The sequence below is a fragment of the Eptatretus burgeri genome, chromosome 1 (genome assembly GCF_056783735.1).
Source record: "Eptatretus burgeri isolate ZD-2024b chromosome 1, Ebu_testis_v1, whole genome shotgun sequence".
Taxonomy (NCBI): domain Eukaryota; kingdom Metazoa; phylum Chordata; class Myxini; order Myxiniformes; family Myxinidae; genus Eptatretus; species Eptatretus burgeri.
The window spans coordinates 23,144,643-23,162,438 of record NC_140961.1 but is presented as its reverse complement, the minus strand read 5'-3'; the positions used below and the strand labels follow the sequence as shown (position 1 = coordinate 23,162,438).

Below are 17,796 nucleotides of genomic sequence, written 5' to 3'. Positions count from 1 at the left end.
TGGGCCAAAAACAATATATGGCATGATGTTTCAAGCTGTGGTTGGGCTATGACAAAACTTGGCGGATGAGTTAGTTCGGTGACAAGAACAAGCCGATTCTATTTTGATTTAAGGCCAGATCTGGATCCGGATTATCAGTGGGATACAAAACGTAAACTGTTCAGCCTGGTGGAGGTATGCACTCGACCGAGTGCCGTTCTAGTTTAGTATTAGAATATGCAAATGCTAATCTGCATTGTGATTGTTTCTGCATTCAGATACAGAATACTGCCCGGCCCTTGGCAGCTACACCCATTTTCCTGAGATTAAAAGTTCAAATCATCCCCTTCCTGCTCCATTGGATCCATCTGATTTTCCCGCCAGCCTTTCCTCCCCCCCTTGGGCTGCCGCTGCTGCTTCTTCTCCTCCAGCTGCCACTGCTGCCTCTTCCCCTCCAGCTGCAACTTCCTTTTCCTCTTCCCCTCCAGTTGTCACCTCTTCTAACCAATCTCCTTGCTTCTCATTTGCTCAGGTACGTTTCGTGTATCATTTACACTTTTCTCTCCTTTATGGCAAACATTTGTCTCTCTCCTTTTCTTTGTCTGCAAGTTAAACTCTCCCACCTTCTCTTGTCCAGGCTTTGAGCCAGGGCCGAAGCCAGAATAGCTCTTTCGTCGGCCAGAGAAAGGAGAATGAGATCGAGAGCGATGGAGAGAGTGACCAAGAGCACATGAATGCTCCCACGTACAGCGATTCGTTCAGCCTTGCCCTTTCTTCGACATGCCCCCCTCTTGATCCATCTGCAAATGCACACGAAGAGGACAACCAAAATGGTAGGACTGCGGTGATATTTAAAGGTAGGGGTTGGTGGATTTGGGGAAACGAGACAAATGGGTTTGGAATGTGAAGATTTGGGGTACTTGTACCTTTTCCAATGAAGATGACTGCAAAAGGAAAAAAAGAAAATGTGACTTGAAGGGGTTGGTGAGAATTGTTTTTGGTTTGAATGGTGTCATGAGTGAAGTTGGACTTGCATTTTATTTGTGGTTATATCATTCCATTCTTCAGCCTAGTGTTGGATTAACGATGAAGGTGGCTGGCTTTAGATCTTCGGGTCTTGAGTTTGAGCCCCTGTTGTGCCGTTGAAATAACACCAGGTGGGTTGACTCAGCCTGTCATCCTTCTGCGGTCAGCAAAATGAGTACCAGCTTACTGGTAACGGGCTGCATCAGCGGCATAGCCACGCTTCCAGAAATTATGCAACCAGCAGCCACAGGTTGCGTATGAAATGACAACAACATTCCATTCTACATTCTTGAGCAAGTTATGTGGAAAGTCATGTTTTTGAAAATCCTATTTCTTGTAAGTTTTCCCACTTCTGCGATGGATTAACTGAAATACATACGAAAGTTGATTCTTGTTAATATCGCTAATTAGAATGTGGATCGGATTCCCGTGCTCATAGTTTGTTCATTTGGAGATAATTGCAGGTTATGACATGTTTAAATACAGTGTCTATCGAGAGTCTACACCCCTTTTCAAAATTTTCACCTTTTGTTGCCCTATAGTCTGCAATTGTATTGCATTAAATCAGACTTTTCCCACCTTTATTTACTCATCGTAGCCCACAACTTCCAAGTAAGAAACAAATTCTGCAAATTTCAGAAAATTAATTTAAAATACAGAACTAGAATATCTTGTGGGGTTTGTGGGGTTTATGTGGTGTCCGGGCATCATACGTTAGTGTTGCAGGCCGTATCTGAGCCGAGCGGGACTCTGGCTGTGCACACTTTCTACGCAGTTGGCACTAAACACTGAGCCACTTATCCATCTTATCGACGCCGCAATCACCACGGGTCATGCACAAATACCAGGAGACCAAGTGAATCAACAAAGGTGTGTATTTATAATAAAACGCAGTGACAATAATAAATAAATACATTCCCCACGCACGAACAGTATGAAGCATACAAACGGGAGATATGATTTAACCTGTGCCTTCGGTCTTCGTTCAAACGACAGGATAGAGACTGAGGACATGCAGAGAGGTTGTCAAACCCGACTGGCAGAGCCATACAGGAACTGAATGCGTCCTGACCAAGGCAGGGTGATCGTTCTGGACCAATGAGAGAGGAGAAACAAGAGTGGCAGCACCAAAGCAAACTCAAGCCTTCCCTCATTATTTCACCACCTTTTCCTCCTCCCCAAGGCACAACCTTCTCCCCAGATATCTGGCGTCATGTTCTTTTATTTTATTTTGGCTCATGCACCCTTCTGCTCTTTGTCATTGGTTGCGACACAACTGATGGGCAGTTATATCATAAAGTGAGCGTGTTTTGTTTTTAACAAATCCTGGAGATAATTCAATTGGTGAATCCATCCTCAGTACTGGGTAATCACAAGCCACGAGCCGATTTTCTCCTCATGTGTAAGTGCTGGGGCTCGAGCCGTCTGAGGTCGTCTGGGCACCTTTTTACAGCCCTGGTTGGTTTTCCCCTCCAACCTCTTCCATATGGTGTCTGGTGCCCAGTCTAAGAGAACAGAGAGGAGATGCAGAGGAAAGAACAGAAAACATAAGCTCACATGGAAGAAATACGCCGATGAGCCAAAACATTATGACCACCTGCCTAATATGCTGTTGGTCCTCCGTGTGCCGCCAAAACAGCACGATCCACCAAGGCATGGACTCCACAAGACCCCCTGAAGGTGTCCTGTGGTATCTGGCACCAAAACATTAGCAGCAGATCTTTCAAGTCCTGTAAGTAGCGAGGTGGAGCCGCCGTGGATCAGATTTGTCGGTCCAGCACATCCCACAGATGCTCAATCGGATTGAGATCTGGAGAATTTGGAGGCCAGGGCAACACCGTGAACACTTCATCATGTTCCTCAAGCCATTCCCGAACAATGTGTATAGTGTGGCAGGGTGCATTATCCTGCTGAAAGAGGCTACTGCCATCAGGGAATACCATTGCCTTGAAGGGATGGACCTGGTCTGCAACGATGTTTAGGTAAGTGACACGTGTCAAATTCACGTCCACATGAATGGCTGGACCCAGGGTTTCCCAGCAGAACATTGCCCAGAGCATCACACTCCCTCCACCGGCTTGTCTTCCCACAGTGCATCCTGGTGCCATCACTTCCCCAGGTAAACGACACATACGTACACGGCCATCCATGTGATCTAAAAGAAAATGGGACTCGTCAGACCAGCCGACCTTCTTCTACCACTCCAAGGTCCAGTTCCGACGCTCGCGTGCCCATTGTAGGTGTAGGCGCTTTTGATGGTGGACAAGGGTCATCATGGGCAATGGGACTGGTCTGCAGCTACGCAGCCTCATATGCAGCAGGGTGCGATGTACTGTGGATTGTGACACATTCCTCCCGTGACCACCATTAACATTTTCTGTGACTTGTGCCATAGTAGACCTTCTGTCGGTTCGGACCAGATGGGATAGCCTTTGTTGCCCTCGCGCATCGATGAGCCTTAGGCGCCCAACACCCTGTCGCCGGTTTGTGGTTTGTCCCTCCTCGGACCACTGTCGGTAGGTAGTCACCACTGCTGACCGGGAGCACCCCACAAGCCTTGCCGTTTTAGAGATGCTCTGACCCAGTCGTCTGGCCATAACAATTTGGTCCTTGTCAAAGTCGCTCATATCAGGTCTTTACTCCTGCCCATTTCTCCTGCATCTAACACATCAAATTCAAGAACTGACTTCACTTGCTGCCTAATATATTGCACCCCTTGACAGGTGCCATTGTAACAAGATAATCAATGTTATTCACTTCACCTGTCAGTGGTCATAATGTTTTGTCTCATCAGTGTATATTAGATGCAGACATTAGGAGGGAGGACAAACCGTCTATCTATTACATACGCAACACATCTATTGCACAAAAGGTCCGTTACGCTCGTACTAAACAAATGCGAAGAAATAATTAATGTTGCACTAAACAGTTTTACCCCACTTGGGCCATTCCTATAGCTATTATCCCCTACGCTTTTTGACAAAAATTATTATTGTTTTAATCGGCTCTGTCTGTCCGTTGCACTATCTCCTCCAAAATGGTATGGGCAGAAATTCACCAAGCGTGGTAGTTATCACCACATGGCAATAAGGTGCAAGAGCACTAGGTCAAGTGCTCCCCCCCCACCCCCTGGTGGGGTCAAAAGGTCAAATACTGGAAAAGGCAATTACGGGCACATTTTAAAATGAAACTTTGTATATGCATTCAACCTTGGGAGACCCATTAAATATTTAACGATTTTTGGGATTTGACTACTGGTTCATTCCTCACGGAGGTGGAGACAGGGGTCAAAACGGGGGGAGGGGTAGTTTTAACTCAAAATTTATATTGGGCCATTCCTGGTGGAACATTTTGCCATCTTTCAACTTTGCTTTAGGTGGGAAGCATGGGGATTTGTGATGACATGCCATTGACTTTGCTATAGGTTTATTTTCCCCTCATAAATCACCCTTGTTTATTCTTGTTTTATTTATTTATTTTAAATGAAGTAGATTTCTCTCATTGAGAAATGCACATTCCACCATCTTTGATTTGGAGTGTGTGATAGTTGAAGTGCTCTTTGTTGACTGTAAAGCAACCACTTTACCAACCCCATGTGCATTTGGGCAAATCCAAGCTGATCCTCATGTTTAAACTGATTCCGTTGCCTATACCGGTGTGTACTTTGCCAGCGTCGCATCATGTGACGTTTTGCCAAAAAAGCCGAAACTCCACCTTTGTTCACACCTGCAGCTGCCAAGACCGTGAATGAACACGTGAAAGCTTTTGTAGTCGTTGACAGACCACGATTATTGAATGTCCTGCTAACCAAAATCTTACACGGCTGGTCTTGAAAGCCAAACAATTATGTCTAGTCATGTTGCATACCTGCGCTGATGGCTCCACACGATCTCAACTGCGGTTGCTCTCTCTCGCCTCTGGCCGATTTACTTGAGGCCTTTAGGATTGGGCCATCAGTGAATGTTTATAGCTAATTGCAAGCCTTTTGTAACCCTCATCAACCCATTCACAATTCATCTTCTTGTTTTGTTTTTGCAGGCCAACGAGGTAGGAGGAAGAAGAAACGTCAGAAGAGGTTGCTGTTTTCAAGCTCCATGTCCTATGGTCTCACCTAACATGCTCTTCCACCTCTCTTCCTCTCTCCCTCCCTCCCTCTCTCTACGCACTTTCTTTTTACCGCCATTGCTGTCGGTGTTTGTAGATGTTACGATGATGATGAAAATATATAAAGTCAGATTGATTTTGATCATGAGTTGGTCACATCTGGCACAAAGAATGTACAGGTGCTGTTGAGGAAGAGCGTGGTTCGGAAGAGTGGAGTGGAATCTGGTTGTTCAGCTTCTGGATGAAGGAAGTTGCTTCATCTCTATCTTCCATGCGGCCGGTCGAGCCACACGATGACACGGTGGTTTGACTCGCCATTAATGTCATTTTTGTTTGGAACCGATGTTGTGAATCTTCGCCCTTTTGGAGAAACACAGTTTGACATTTTGACTTACCAGTGGATAAATGGAGATTATTGGCTGTTGGTGATTTATTTGGTGAATTTTTATATCTCTCAATTAGTCTGCAGTTGCAGGAATCGGGTCCTTCTAAATATAGAACGCAGGTTAAGAACTCCGCTGCCACAAAAGCAACCTTTTCAAATTCCGATTTAGCTGTTTGATTACAATTTTAACTTTGTTGTCAAACTCACTACTGCTTGTGCTTGTAAATATCCTGTCTGGACATGGGGCATTAAAGGCTGGTACTCATGGTTTCTGCCAGCATTTCTGCAATGGGTGAGAGATTAATAAATGAGGGAAGACTTGTCCCTGTGTTACTCTGACATTGAAGGAACTTTGGAACGGGGGGATTGTTGCTTATCCATTTTTTTTTTTCTTTTTCCTTACTCATTCGGAAAGAAATAGTGAATTGGGGAAAGTTTGATTTATCCATTATTTGTGGTTGATTATGCAACTCTACCAAGTTGGTTTAGCCAGTGCTCAAACCTGTTCATTGAGTTTGGATGCTGATGCCATTTCACTCGTACAAACATTTGTGGTTAGGTTGTTGACAAGTGTTGATACTTTAACCTTTAGTCAACCACACAGGGACTTTTTATCTTGTGCCTGAGTTGTGAAGTTAGTTTACCACAGTGGCATTATGGTTAAATCCTCAGCTCCAAGTCTGGGAGATTGGTGGTTCGAACCTCAGTCAAGTCATTCCAAAGACTCTTATTTAATTTTTTTTTTATGTTATGTGCTTCTTCCTTCTTTGACGCTCAGCATTTAAAAGGCAAGCATACCGACAACCAACGTTGGGAAGGCAATGGCAAACCACCCAATATAACCCTTGCCAAGAAATTGCTTCAATAGCATCAACGCTCTGAAACAAAGTATGGTACTTCAAAATCAGATATGACTAAAGCATATCAACCTAAGTGGACGTGGAGTGAAACGGAACGAAAGGGTGTTGGTTCTAACAGGGCTTCAATGGGTGCTGTGTGACTTATATTATCACTACAGTTTAAAAATAATAATAATAATATGACCACTGGACCTGTAGCTTATCTGGACTCTGCTTAAACTTGTAACCCAAATTTGGTAGAATTCTGATTGGTGGGTGTGGAGAAGATTTTTGAAGGAATTTATTGTCTGCCATTTTGTCCTACTTAAAGTCACGTGACCAGAACGAGCTTTGCAATCCCTGTTACCAGTCAGGAGCGGAACGGTGCTGCCAAATTTCAGCCGGATCGGTCCAGCGGTCTGGCCGGATAAGTCAAAATAGGAGACTGCGGGATGGTACACGATGACAATACATTATCTGGAATTCCAAATCAGCTAAATTTAAAAAAGAAAAGAAAACTACCTTGATCTCAGATTCCACTGAACCAATTGCTTTGAACCATCCAGTTGTAAAAGAAAAAAATTGAACCATCTGTTAGTTTTTAATTTGCTTAAAATTTGGTCGAATAAACTGACCATGGCTGGGTCGTTTGTTATAGTTATATTTATATATATATATATATATATATATATATATATATATATATATATATATATATATATATATATATATATATATATATATATATATATATATATATATATATATATATATATATATATATATATATATATATATATTAGAATACGATTCAAATTGATGTGGCGTGACGTGTTGTTTTGTTTTTTTCGCCACCCACGCAAAGCGAAGTGGGACTAAGCAATTTGTTCATGTCTATGCATCTGTCCACAAACGTCAGTTTGTGATCGAGGAATAACTGCATTTAGATTAAAAGTTATACATGAATCAGAAAAACACCCTGTCGTTTAACAATACTTTGTCTGAATTCGTCTTGATCACACAAACACAGTGGAGTGAGAATTTTTAAAAATCTGTCTGGCAGTCAAAATTGAAAATCATTCCAAATCGGAAACAATGTTTTTTAAAGTTATCATAAAGGACATGAAGAACTAATGTAACATATTAAATAGGGTGGTGTAAAAGAGACTGCATCAACGGTGGTAAATTCCGGAATTTTTTTTATATAGACTTTTACACACTTTATTTAAATTCGTACATGCACTTCCTACATGAGCAGCAGGAATGGTCATGCTATTTTCCTCTCTGCGTTATGTAGATCTAGGCTCGTGTCCATTACTTTGTGGGGGACGTGATGCATATAATGCTTCAATAACGTCGGGTTTCCTCCCTTTCGGTTTAGAGTTAAACAGCAGCAGCAACTGTTTAAAAAGCTAATCAATCACATGTGTTTGTGCTTTGATATTGTTTCTTTATGCCTCCGCCGATAGTCACCGTAGTCATTATGTGTTTAGGTTGAACATCTGTCCTTGATAGCTTTTCGTTACCACGATAACTTAAGAACGGCTGAAGGGATCCAAGTCAAACTTCATACAAGTATATATAATGATGTAAAGATGAACTGAATAGATTTTGGGGTCAAAAGGTCAGAGGTCATGTTTAGTAAAAATTGTTACTGTGAACCAGTGATGATTTTGACCAGTCTTGGTATAAGTATACAGGATAATGCAAAGATAATGATTAGATTGTGGGTGGCATCAAGGGGTCAGAGGCCATGATAGGTTTTTCATTACCACGATAACTTATGTATCGCTGAAGCGATCTAAGTCAAACTTGGTACAAGTATGTATAATGATGGATACAGAAATGAATAAATTATGGAGTCAAAGGTCATGTCAGGTAAAAATGTGATATTTGAGAACAGCTGAAGGGATTTAAAATCAAACTTTGTACAAGTATGTCCATTGATGTAATATCTTGGGCGGAGGAAAATGTGACGACGTCGAAGAATGCCGTTTCAGTTACTTCTGGTAGGGGCATCCCACGATATGCTATTTATACACATCAACACAGTGTTTGTCCAAGGAGGAAAAACATCCTGGAGAGAGGGGTTATTATTAGTATGAATAATGTTTTGTAAAACATTAATATTATGCTATTATCATCAGTATTATTTATTTTGCTTTTTGAAGACAAAAAAAAGATGAGTCTTGAAAATCACAATTGGCTATCTTCACATGGATATGCACTTTAACACGGATTTCGCCTGAAAGCGGAAATCACCCTGGGGAGTGCGGAAACTGATGTCGCGAAAACCTCCATCATGTGACACTTTACCCTTGTGTCAAGTTTGCTTGAGATTGAATAAGTAATGACTGAGTATATTACAGACAGACAGACTCCAACTTGCGAACCTTATGTTTGCATCATTGAATTATATACTTGAACAATGGAACACAAATCGCCTTCTTGTCACTACCATGAACCTCCAGTTTTGCATCACTTGGACATGTTACAGTGGCCTGCAAAAGTGTTTCGTTTGCTTCTTGGCTTTGTCTATTTCAGGGCTCTCCAACATTTTTGGGCAGAGGGCCACAAAACGAAAGTGGTGAGGGGCGGAGGGCAGCACCCAAAAAAAGGATGCTAAATTCCGAAAAAAATATATATATATAATTAATATGCGGCAATTTAAACAAAAATTAGTGCTGAATATATTTTTCTTGCCAACGAATATGATAAATGAATAATCGTGTTAAAAACACGTGTCTAATATGAATCAAAATCATAATAAAAATTACAGAACGCTTTCATCATTGACCCTGACAAATTGGCAGTATCGCGGACCGCATTGTAATGTAAAATTAATATGGCACCGCGGGCCGCATAAATCCGTCTAAGGGGCCGCATGTGGCCCGTGGGCTGCAGGTTGGAGACCCCTGGTCTATTTCATATTAAAAACAACAAAAAGGCAATCAGAGATTGCAAACCCTCGCCAAGACTTTTTTTTGAGTGGTGTATTTTTTATAGGTTTTCAAGTAAATCCAATATGGCTGCCAAATCACGTGACCAATGACGTCATCAAAAACAATTTTGTGGACCATTTTATCCCGAGATGACCCTCAAAAATGTTTCTTCTCTTCGGATGTAGCGTACTACATGTACAATTATGATGTCATCACGAAGGCAAGCCCCTATGATGTCATAAAAATATCACACTCATTCCCCATGAGGAATGCTTGTTACGTGCCACTTGTACACCCTTGACTTGGTGAACACTTGTGTGAAGTTTCCCCTTGATTATGTCCAGCCGTTCTGGAGATTTTTTATAGGTTTTTCGGTAAATCCAATATGGCTGTCAAACCATGTGACCAATGACCAGGGCTGGATTTACTTGCTTGTGGGCCCGAGGCCAAACCTTATCAGTGCCCACCCCCCCCCCCCAAAAAAAAATTATATATATATATATATATATATATATATATATATATATATATATATAATCGTAATATTGTAATGTAAAAAAAAGAATTACAACATAATGTAATACATCAATAATTTTTAATCAAATTAGTTCCATATCAAGTACATCAAAATACATCAAAGTAAATCAAGTTCCATATCATGTACATCTTACACTTAGGAATAATGGAAAAATACAATGAAACTGAAGCATAATAAATTTTGCAAGCACAACGATGTGAAGTTCAAAATGACATTTTCCTGCTTTTTTCTGTGGCAAATTTGTCAATGATACTGATTGTGTCAAGGGATTGTTGGAGGTCAGATTCAATGCATAGTAATGAAAGTGTGTTTAATCTGGTTTGTCCCAAAGTTGATCTCAGGTCTCAGGTTATCCCTAGATAGAGTAGAGAAAGACCTCTCTCCTTGACAGTTTGTAATGGGGATGGTAAGGAACATTCTTACCAAGATACTAATGTTTGGAAAAGCAGTTGTCAAAATACCATCTTTCGACTTCAACAAAGTGGAAATGTTTGTCACTGACCTGTCAGATTCAGAAGTCAAAATGTCTTTAAACTGCAAAAATTCATCTAAAACAGATGCTTCCAGGTCACTGGAATAGGTACTGACAATGAGTTCCAGTTGAGCTTTGAGGTCATCATAGTTCATACTGTCATACTCTGTTAAAAAGCTAAACAGCTTCTTTATTTCTGAATAGCCATTCACTCTGTGCTCTAATTCATTCCTTAGGCAATCTAATATTGTGTAAAAATTGTCCACCATGAACTTCTGACGTGGATCAAGATGAGTTTCTATCCCAACTGATTCATCAAAGAATTTTTTTCTCTTTTTTTTTTGTTCTTTTTGTTGTATCTGTGTAGATAGGCTCAGCAAAAGTCCTAGCCTGATCTTCTATTTCATCAAACTGACGGTGTCTCATTTCAGAGATGAAGGAGATCAAACTCTCATACAGGTTCACAACTGACAGGTCAGTCTCAACTTTTTGAAGTGATAAGCTGGTTGCATTAAACCTTGTCAAAATCTTATACCATATTACAGTAAGAAGTGCTGTTTCAAATGATTGCATTTGTTTTCTGAGACCTTCACCTTCAAGCTTTGTAGCCACAGTTTATCTGCTGTAAGAACATATGTTCTCCAGTGCTGACTTTATCTCATGGTAATGTAAAAACACTGCTTTAACAGCATCAGCCCTTACACTCCAGCGAGTATCTGATAGGGATTTCAGTACAATCCCTGCAGCTGGTAGTGCGGCTTTCAAGTGATCCCATCTATATGTGGAGGCTGAGAAGAAGTTATATAAGGCTTGTAAAAAACTGAAATTTGAAACAGACGCAAGGCAACTGCTGGCAGCTGATGTTCCTACAAGGTTCAAGGAGTGACCTGCACAAGGGACGTAATATGCCAGGGGATTCATAGGCTTTATTCTGGCTTGGAGACCAGTGTAAATGCCAGACATATTGGCAGCATTGTCATAACTCTGGCCTCTCATGTCACGCAAATCAAGACCAACATCTTCGATTAATTGTACAACAGTTTGGGCTATGCTCTCTGCACCATGGTCATGTATGTCTATGAACTTCAGAAATCACTCAACAGGTTTACCGTCAGGTTTTACATCACGAACTATGAATGTAAGTTGATCAGTATGACTAACGTCCGGTGTGGAATCAACACTAACTGAATAATATTTGGCTTGTTTCACTTAACTTATGATAACTGAGTAAATTTCTTCAGCCATCAGATTGATCATGTCATCAGAAATCGTTTTTGAGAGATGTGAAGTCTTTGCACTACCTACAGCACTGTACTTACCTAGATGCTGTGCAATAAGAGGGTCAAATTTTGCTAAGAGTTCTAGTACTCCAAGGTAATTACCATTGTTGCTAGAGCCAATTCTTTCATCACTACCTCTGAGAGGAAGACCTCTTGATGTCAAAAATTTTAGTGTTTCAACTATGCACAACAGAACTTCTCTTCAATATTTTCTCTCTACTTCTACTTGCAAAGCCAAAGTGGAATCAATTCGACTTGCTGCAACTGCCCTTACACCCCAAGCAGGAACTGAGTTTATATGCTCTTTACTACTTTCATGTTCAGCAACTCTAAGCTGGCAGTTTTTCCAGTCACTAAACCCACTTGTAAACAATGAGACTTGCTTGCTGAACAGCTTGCATGGAACACAAAATACATCGCCAGTTTTTGGAGAATACACAAGCCATTCCCTTATAACTTTTTCATCATTTGCCATTTTATGTGCAAACAAGGATATTATAGGCACATATCGAACTCTTTCCTTTTCACCCTCACCCACACTTCTTGTGGATTTTGAGAAGTCACCTTGTTCACAGTTTTGATCAGGAGGATGATTTACTAAATATTCAATCAATTTATCATCAATAATTATCTGCCAGTCAGCTGGATCACTCGATACACACAAATCAGCACTAACATCTTGTTCCACAGAATGTTTCTTATCGGTCAACTGAGATGAATCGGATGAAGCTTCAATCACAGGTGGTACTTCTACTTCCATTGCTGATTCACTCGATATCTGTGACTGTGACTCAGCTGACCTTGCTTCGTCATCGTCATCGCCTGGGAGTTTACCGTCACTGGTACTAGGCTCTGAATCTTCTTTTGGTTTTGGTTTTAAAAAGGTTGTCAGCTTTGGAAGTGATTGGAGTTGTGCAGCTTTGGTTTCTTTTAACTTTCTCTTTTGTGAGCCACTCATATATTTCTTCTGGGACGACATAATTAATCTATCTCATGAGAATCCCAAGATTCCAAGAATAATCTGTAAGCACAAAGTAATAATAAATTATTCAAGTCTAGTATAAGATACCAATATCACAAAATAAGAACACAAAAACACACGTAATATAACAATGAAGTCCACTAAATACAACATGTAATCTATCTATAATTCCAGCAATCTCTGTGTGTCTGTCTGTCTGTCTGTCTGTCTGTCTGTCTGTCTGTCTGTCTGTCTGTCTGTCTGTCTGTCTGTATGTGTGTTTCTGCGACCGCCATTTCTCGACAACCACCGGTCTGATCGGATTGAAACTTGCCAGGAATATTGCCGGGGCCCCGCGGATGTGCCTTTTCAAGGTTTGATATTAATCGGACGAGCGGTTCCCAAGTTATGGCCATTTATCTGTCGACCAATGACAGGACACGGTGCTATGACATCACGAATGACGTCACAATTAATATATTTTTTTTTTTTGTTTTTCTTTTGCACGATTGACATCACAATTCTTCTTCTTCTTCGTTTGGTATGACGTCACAATCGACGCTGGGGACCTGAGTATGTGCCTCTTCAAGGTTTGATATTAAACGGACAAGCGGTTCCCAAGTTAGGCCATTTATCTGCCAACCAATGACAAGACACGGTGCTATGACGTCATGAATGACGTCACAATTAATGTTTATTTATTCTTTTCTTTTTTTTGCACGATTGACGTCACAATTCTTCTTCTTCTTCGTTTGGTGTGACGTAATAATCGACGCTGGGGACCTGAGTATGTGCCTTTTCAAGGTTTGATATCGTTCTTCATCCGTTTCAGCTGTTTCCCAAGTGTTTCCCAACGTTTGAAAGCTGTTTTTTCCCAAGGTTTGAAATAATTGTTCAAATTATTAATTAATCCCAAGGTTTGAATTTTCCCAAGGGAAAGAGCTGTTTCCCAAGGGTTTGAAAGCTGTTTTTTCCCAAGGTTTGAATTAATTGTTGTGCTTGATAGGCATTTGTGAATACATTTACAGAGAGAGGGGAGGGGCGAGAGTGGAGGGGGGAGAAAGGGGGCGAGAGAGGGGAGGGAGAGGAGGTGTGAGAGAGGGGCGTCACAATTCAAGAGAGGGGGATGGGAGAGGGGGTGAGAGTGGGGGCGAGAGAGGGGCGAAAGAGGAGGGGGAGAGAGAGGAGGGCAAGTGAGAGGGGGCATCACAATTCTTCTTCTTCTTCGTTTGATATGACGTCACAATTGACGCTGGGGACCTGAGTATGTTTTCCAGGTGTTTTCCAAGTTATGGCCATTTATGATACGGTTGGTCCGATCTAATTGAAACAATGCCCCATTCCATTCGTCGTTTATGAGAGAGAAGGAACGAAGCTGCACATACTGGCATGCACCTACGGGCCCGCACTAGTGTCTACAGATAGATAGATAGATAGATAGATGGTGGGAAACGGGCATTTAAAAATGAGGCGCCGCGAGGAGTGATGCAAGGGACACTTCGGCCATTTTGGAGTTAATGCCATATAGCACTATTTTAACCCTTCCCCTATCATCCGAGCCTATCATCATATCTATCTATAATTCCAGCAATCTGTGTGTGTGTGTCTGTCTGTTTGTCTGTCTGTCTGCGACCGCCGTTTCTCGACGACCGCCGGTCCGATCTCATTGAAACTTGCCAGGTATATTGCTGGGGACCCGCGGATGTGCCTTTTCGAGGTTTGATATTAATCGGACGAGCGGTTCCCAAGTTACGGCCATTTATCTGTCGACCAATGACAAGACACGGTGCTATGACATCACGAATGACATCACAATTAATGTTTATTTATTTATTTTTGCACGATTGACGTCACAATTCTTCTTCTTCTTCGTTTGGTGGGACATCACAAATGACGCTGGGTCCTGAGTATGTGCCTTTTCAAGGTTTGATATTAATGTCTGTGTGTCTGTATGCGACCGCCGTTTCTCGACGACCACTGGTTCGATCTGATTGAAACTTGCCAGGAATATTACTGGGGACCCGCGGATGTGCCTTTTCAAGGTTTGATATTAATCGGACAAGCGGTTCCCAAGTTACGGCCATTTATTTACCAAACCAATGACAAGACACGGTGCTATGACGTCACAATTAATGTTTTCTTTCATTTTAAATTAAACTAAACTAACTCTTTATATTCCTCATCACATGCTCACGGCAAACAGCGATCACAACAATTTAAAGGACACACAAGGAAGATTAAACACGGGATTTTAAAGATTACTCCTGGAATCTTTCATTTATACAGAAAAGTGCCGTTAGACAAGACAGCCGGCTAAAGAGGAATGATGATGGCAAAGAACGGGGCGGGAGAGAGGGGGGCAAGAGTGGGGGTGAGAGAGGGGAGGAAGAGAGGGGAGGGAGAGAGCGGGGTGAGAGAGAGGGGGAGAGAGAGGGGGCGTCACAATTCAAGAGAGGAGGTGTGAGAGAGGGGCGAGAGAGGGGAGGGGGAGAGAGGGGGGCAAGAGAGGGGCCGAGAGAGGGGGCAAGAGAGGGGGTGAGAGAGAGGGGCGTCACAATTCAACAGACGGGGAGAGAGACGGGGACGGGAGAGGGAGGTGAGAGTGGGGGCGAGAGAGGAGGGGGGAGAGAGGAGGGGCAAGACTTGGGGGGAGAGAGGGGGGAGAGAGAGGGGGGCGAGAGAGAAGGAGCGTCACAATTCTTCTTCTTCTTCGTTTGATATGACGTCACAATTGACGCTGGGGACCTGAGTATGTTTCCCAAGTGTTTCACAAGTTATGGCCATTTATGATACGGTTGGTCTGATCTTATTGAAACAATGCCCCAATCCAGTCGTCGTTCACGACAGCGAAGGAACGAAGCTGCACATACTGGCACACACCTACAGGCACGCACCTATGGGCCTGCACCTACAGGCCCGCACCTGCTGGCACGCACCTACGGGCCCGCACTAGTCATTAAAAATGTCACTTCCATCACCCTCCCTCGTGGGGCGTCGAATGTACTGTTATATTTTTCATTACCTTATTGGTTAACGAGTCAATAAGTGACCACTATATTCGTTATGGGTGTGTGTCTGTACCAAGCATAGCTCCGTGGGTTTTGATCCGATCCTGATAAAATTTGGGTGGGAGGTTAGTATCATCATGATCTAGTTGTGTTTTACTGAGAATGGGCGTGCTGCGCCCATTCTGGGCAGAGCCACGCCCAGAAAACATGTGTGGGGTTAACTCATCCTTCCTAGGTCGACAAAATGAGTACCAGTGTACTGGTAATAGGGACACTGCATCAGCGGCATAGCCGTGTACCTAACCAATGATGCAACCAGCAGCCACAAGGCTGCACTCGAAAGAGAGATGTGCAAGACATTTTTCATGTCAGTTCATTTATTTTAGGCATTTACTTTTTACATCTTTTTACATTTGTGGCCTTATAGCCTGGAATGAAATCAGACTTTTTCAAATACAGTAATTTAAAACGATTTTATTTCAATATTTCAACAAAAAATTCAACAAAATTCAAAACAAAAAACAAATCTTCTCTCCGATGGAAACATTTTCTTCTTCCCTATCTAAGCACCTCCTCCTCGTCTTGATGGCCGTTGGATCTTTGGGCGATGTTACTTGCCAGATCTAAAGGTGACAACATCGAATTTCAAGGTTAAAATGATCGTTCAGTATTTTCAGAAACATCATCATACATCCAAGTTCTTAACAGCCTTATTGTCATCGTTAAGACCACACACACACGAGTTCAGAGTACTTGGACGTGTTCCACAACAAGCAGTTTCTCGTAAAGTGCTCAAGCAAGCACTCCATTGGGAACCGTTGATCAGGAACGAGTAGTGGTCCACACCGGCTAACCCTGACACGTGGAACCACTCACTCACTCACTGTGGGTGATCAGAAGTACTGGTGCCGACGAGTCGGTTTATATTGACGAAAGGAGGACGTCGTTGGAAACACCGGTCCGGATCCCACCTGCTGTGTTTCCCTCTGAGTTTACAACACTCACCTTCCACCTGGTGCTCGTGCTGTCGAACCTTCTTCAGCGGTCTTCGTCGTCATATACACTGTGAGTGTTTCGTCAACGGGAAATCTTTGAACAATATCATCATTTTAATTACCTCCACACACATTAACAGGTTGTGAACGAGCTCCAGCTCGAGTATAAATAAACATTTGAATTCCTCACACCGATTCTGAGCTCGTTCTTTCCTCCACAATCGAACAACCTCGGTCCCCAAATGTATCTCAGCTCGTAAGAAGAAAGTACATCAAGTTTTAAGACTGGAGACTTTGTACAAGAACGAGTCATCGCTTTGAATTAAAAACAAACAACAAGCAAACAAACAAACTCACAATGGACGAGTGGGCGTGTCTCTAATAACTCCCGGCATGCTTCACGCCTTCATGTTCGCTTGGTGTTGTTGTTGTTGTTTTTGGAATTGATCACATGACCAATTATATTTATTTATTTTTATATTAACCGTTGATTCGGGCACTTGACAAGTGTCGTGTTTTACTTTGTGCGACATAAAATAAAACACGACAAGAGTCGTGTTTTATTTGTGTAAAATACGAGCATCTTGCACCGTCTCCAATATGTTTGTGTGGTTGGTACAACCTCATACACCTGAACCCCCCTCGAGTCTTGTGTGTAATCTTTGTGAAATCATTTATGGCTGTGATCGACCCTTCAAATATGTCGAAACTTTGTCTGATGCGGATCGTGGGAGTGGATCCAAACTAATATAGAATAGGCAAAGTGGATAAGCGAATGTAGAATTCTTCTTACATTCGCTTCTGACTTTACCTATTACCTCAACATTATCTTCACAACGACTACACCGCCTAGAACAGGATCTTACCTAAAGAAATTAATATTACCTCAACATTATACCTCAACATTACCTTCACAACGACAACTACACCGCCTAGAACAGGATCTCATCTAAAAAAAATTATATTACCTCAACATTATACCTCAACATTACCTTCACAACAACAACTACACCACCTAGAACAGGATCTCATCTAAAAAAATTATATTACCTCAACATTATACCTCAACATTACCTTCACAAAAACGACTACACCGCCTAGAACAGGATCTTACCTAAAGAAATTAATATTACCTCAACATTATACCTCAACATTACGTTCACAACGACAACTACACCGCCGATAACAGGATCTCATCTAAAAAAAATTATATTACCTCAACATTATACCTCAACATTACCTTCACAACAACAACTACACCACCTAG

The 17,796-nt window shown here is 42.0% G+C and overlaps 1 protein-coding gene and 1 long non-coding RNA gene across 4 annotated transcripts in view; one reads left to right on the top strand and one right to left on the bottom strand.

Annotated features, from left to right (window-relative positions):
• The window catches only part of LOC147034023 (E3 ubiquitin-protein ligase RNF10-like), a 44,920-nt gene extending 39,104 nt beyond the window's left edge, over positions 1-5,816 (top strand). For all 3 annotated transcript variants that reach the window (XM_085875264.1, XM_085875274.1, XM_085875284.1), the window contains 3 exons: positions 258-511; positions 617-812; positions 5,044-5,816. In XM_085875264.1, coding sequence (XP_085731390.1) covers positions 258-511; positions 617-812; positions 5,044-5,120 — 527 coding nt within the window. In that variant the 3' untranslated portion in view covers positions 5,121-5,816. The remainder of the gene's footprint in view (positions 1-257; positions 512-616; positions 813-5,043) is intronic.
• A 10,176-nt stretch (positions 5,817-15,992) lies between these two features.
• LOC147034022 (uncharacterized) lies at positions 15,993-16,880 on the bottom strand. The gene is made up of 2 exons (XR_015056516.1): positions 16,540-16,880; positions 15,993-16,157 (listed from the first exon to the last, which is right to left on the bottom strand). It is a non-coding gene; the product is annotated as an uncharacterized LOC147034022 (long non-coding RNA).
• Between the last annotated feature and the right edge of the window lie 916 nt (positions 16,881-17,796).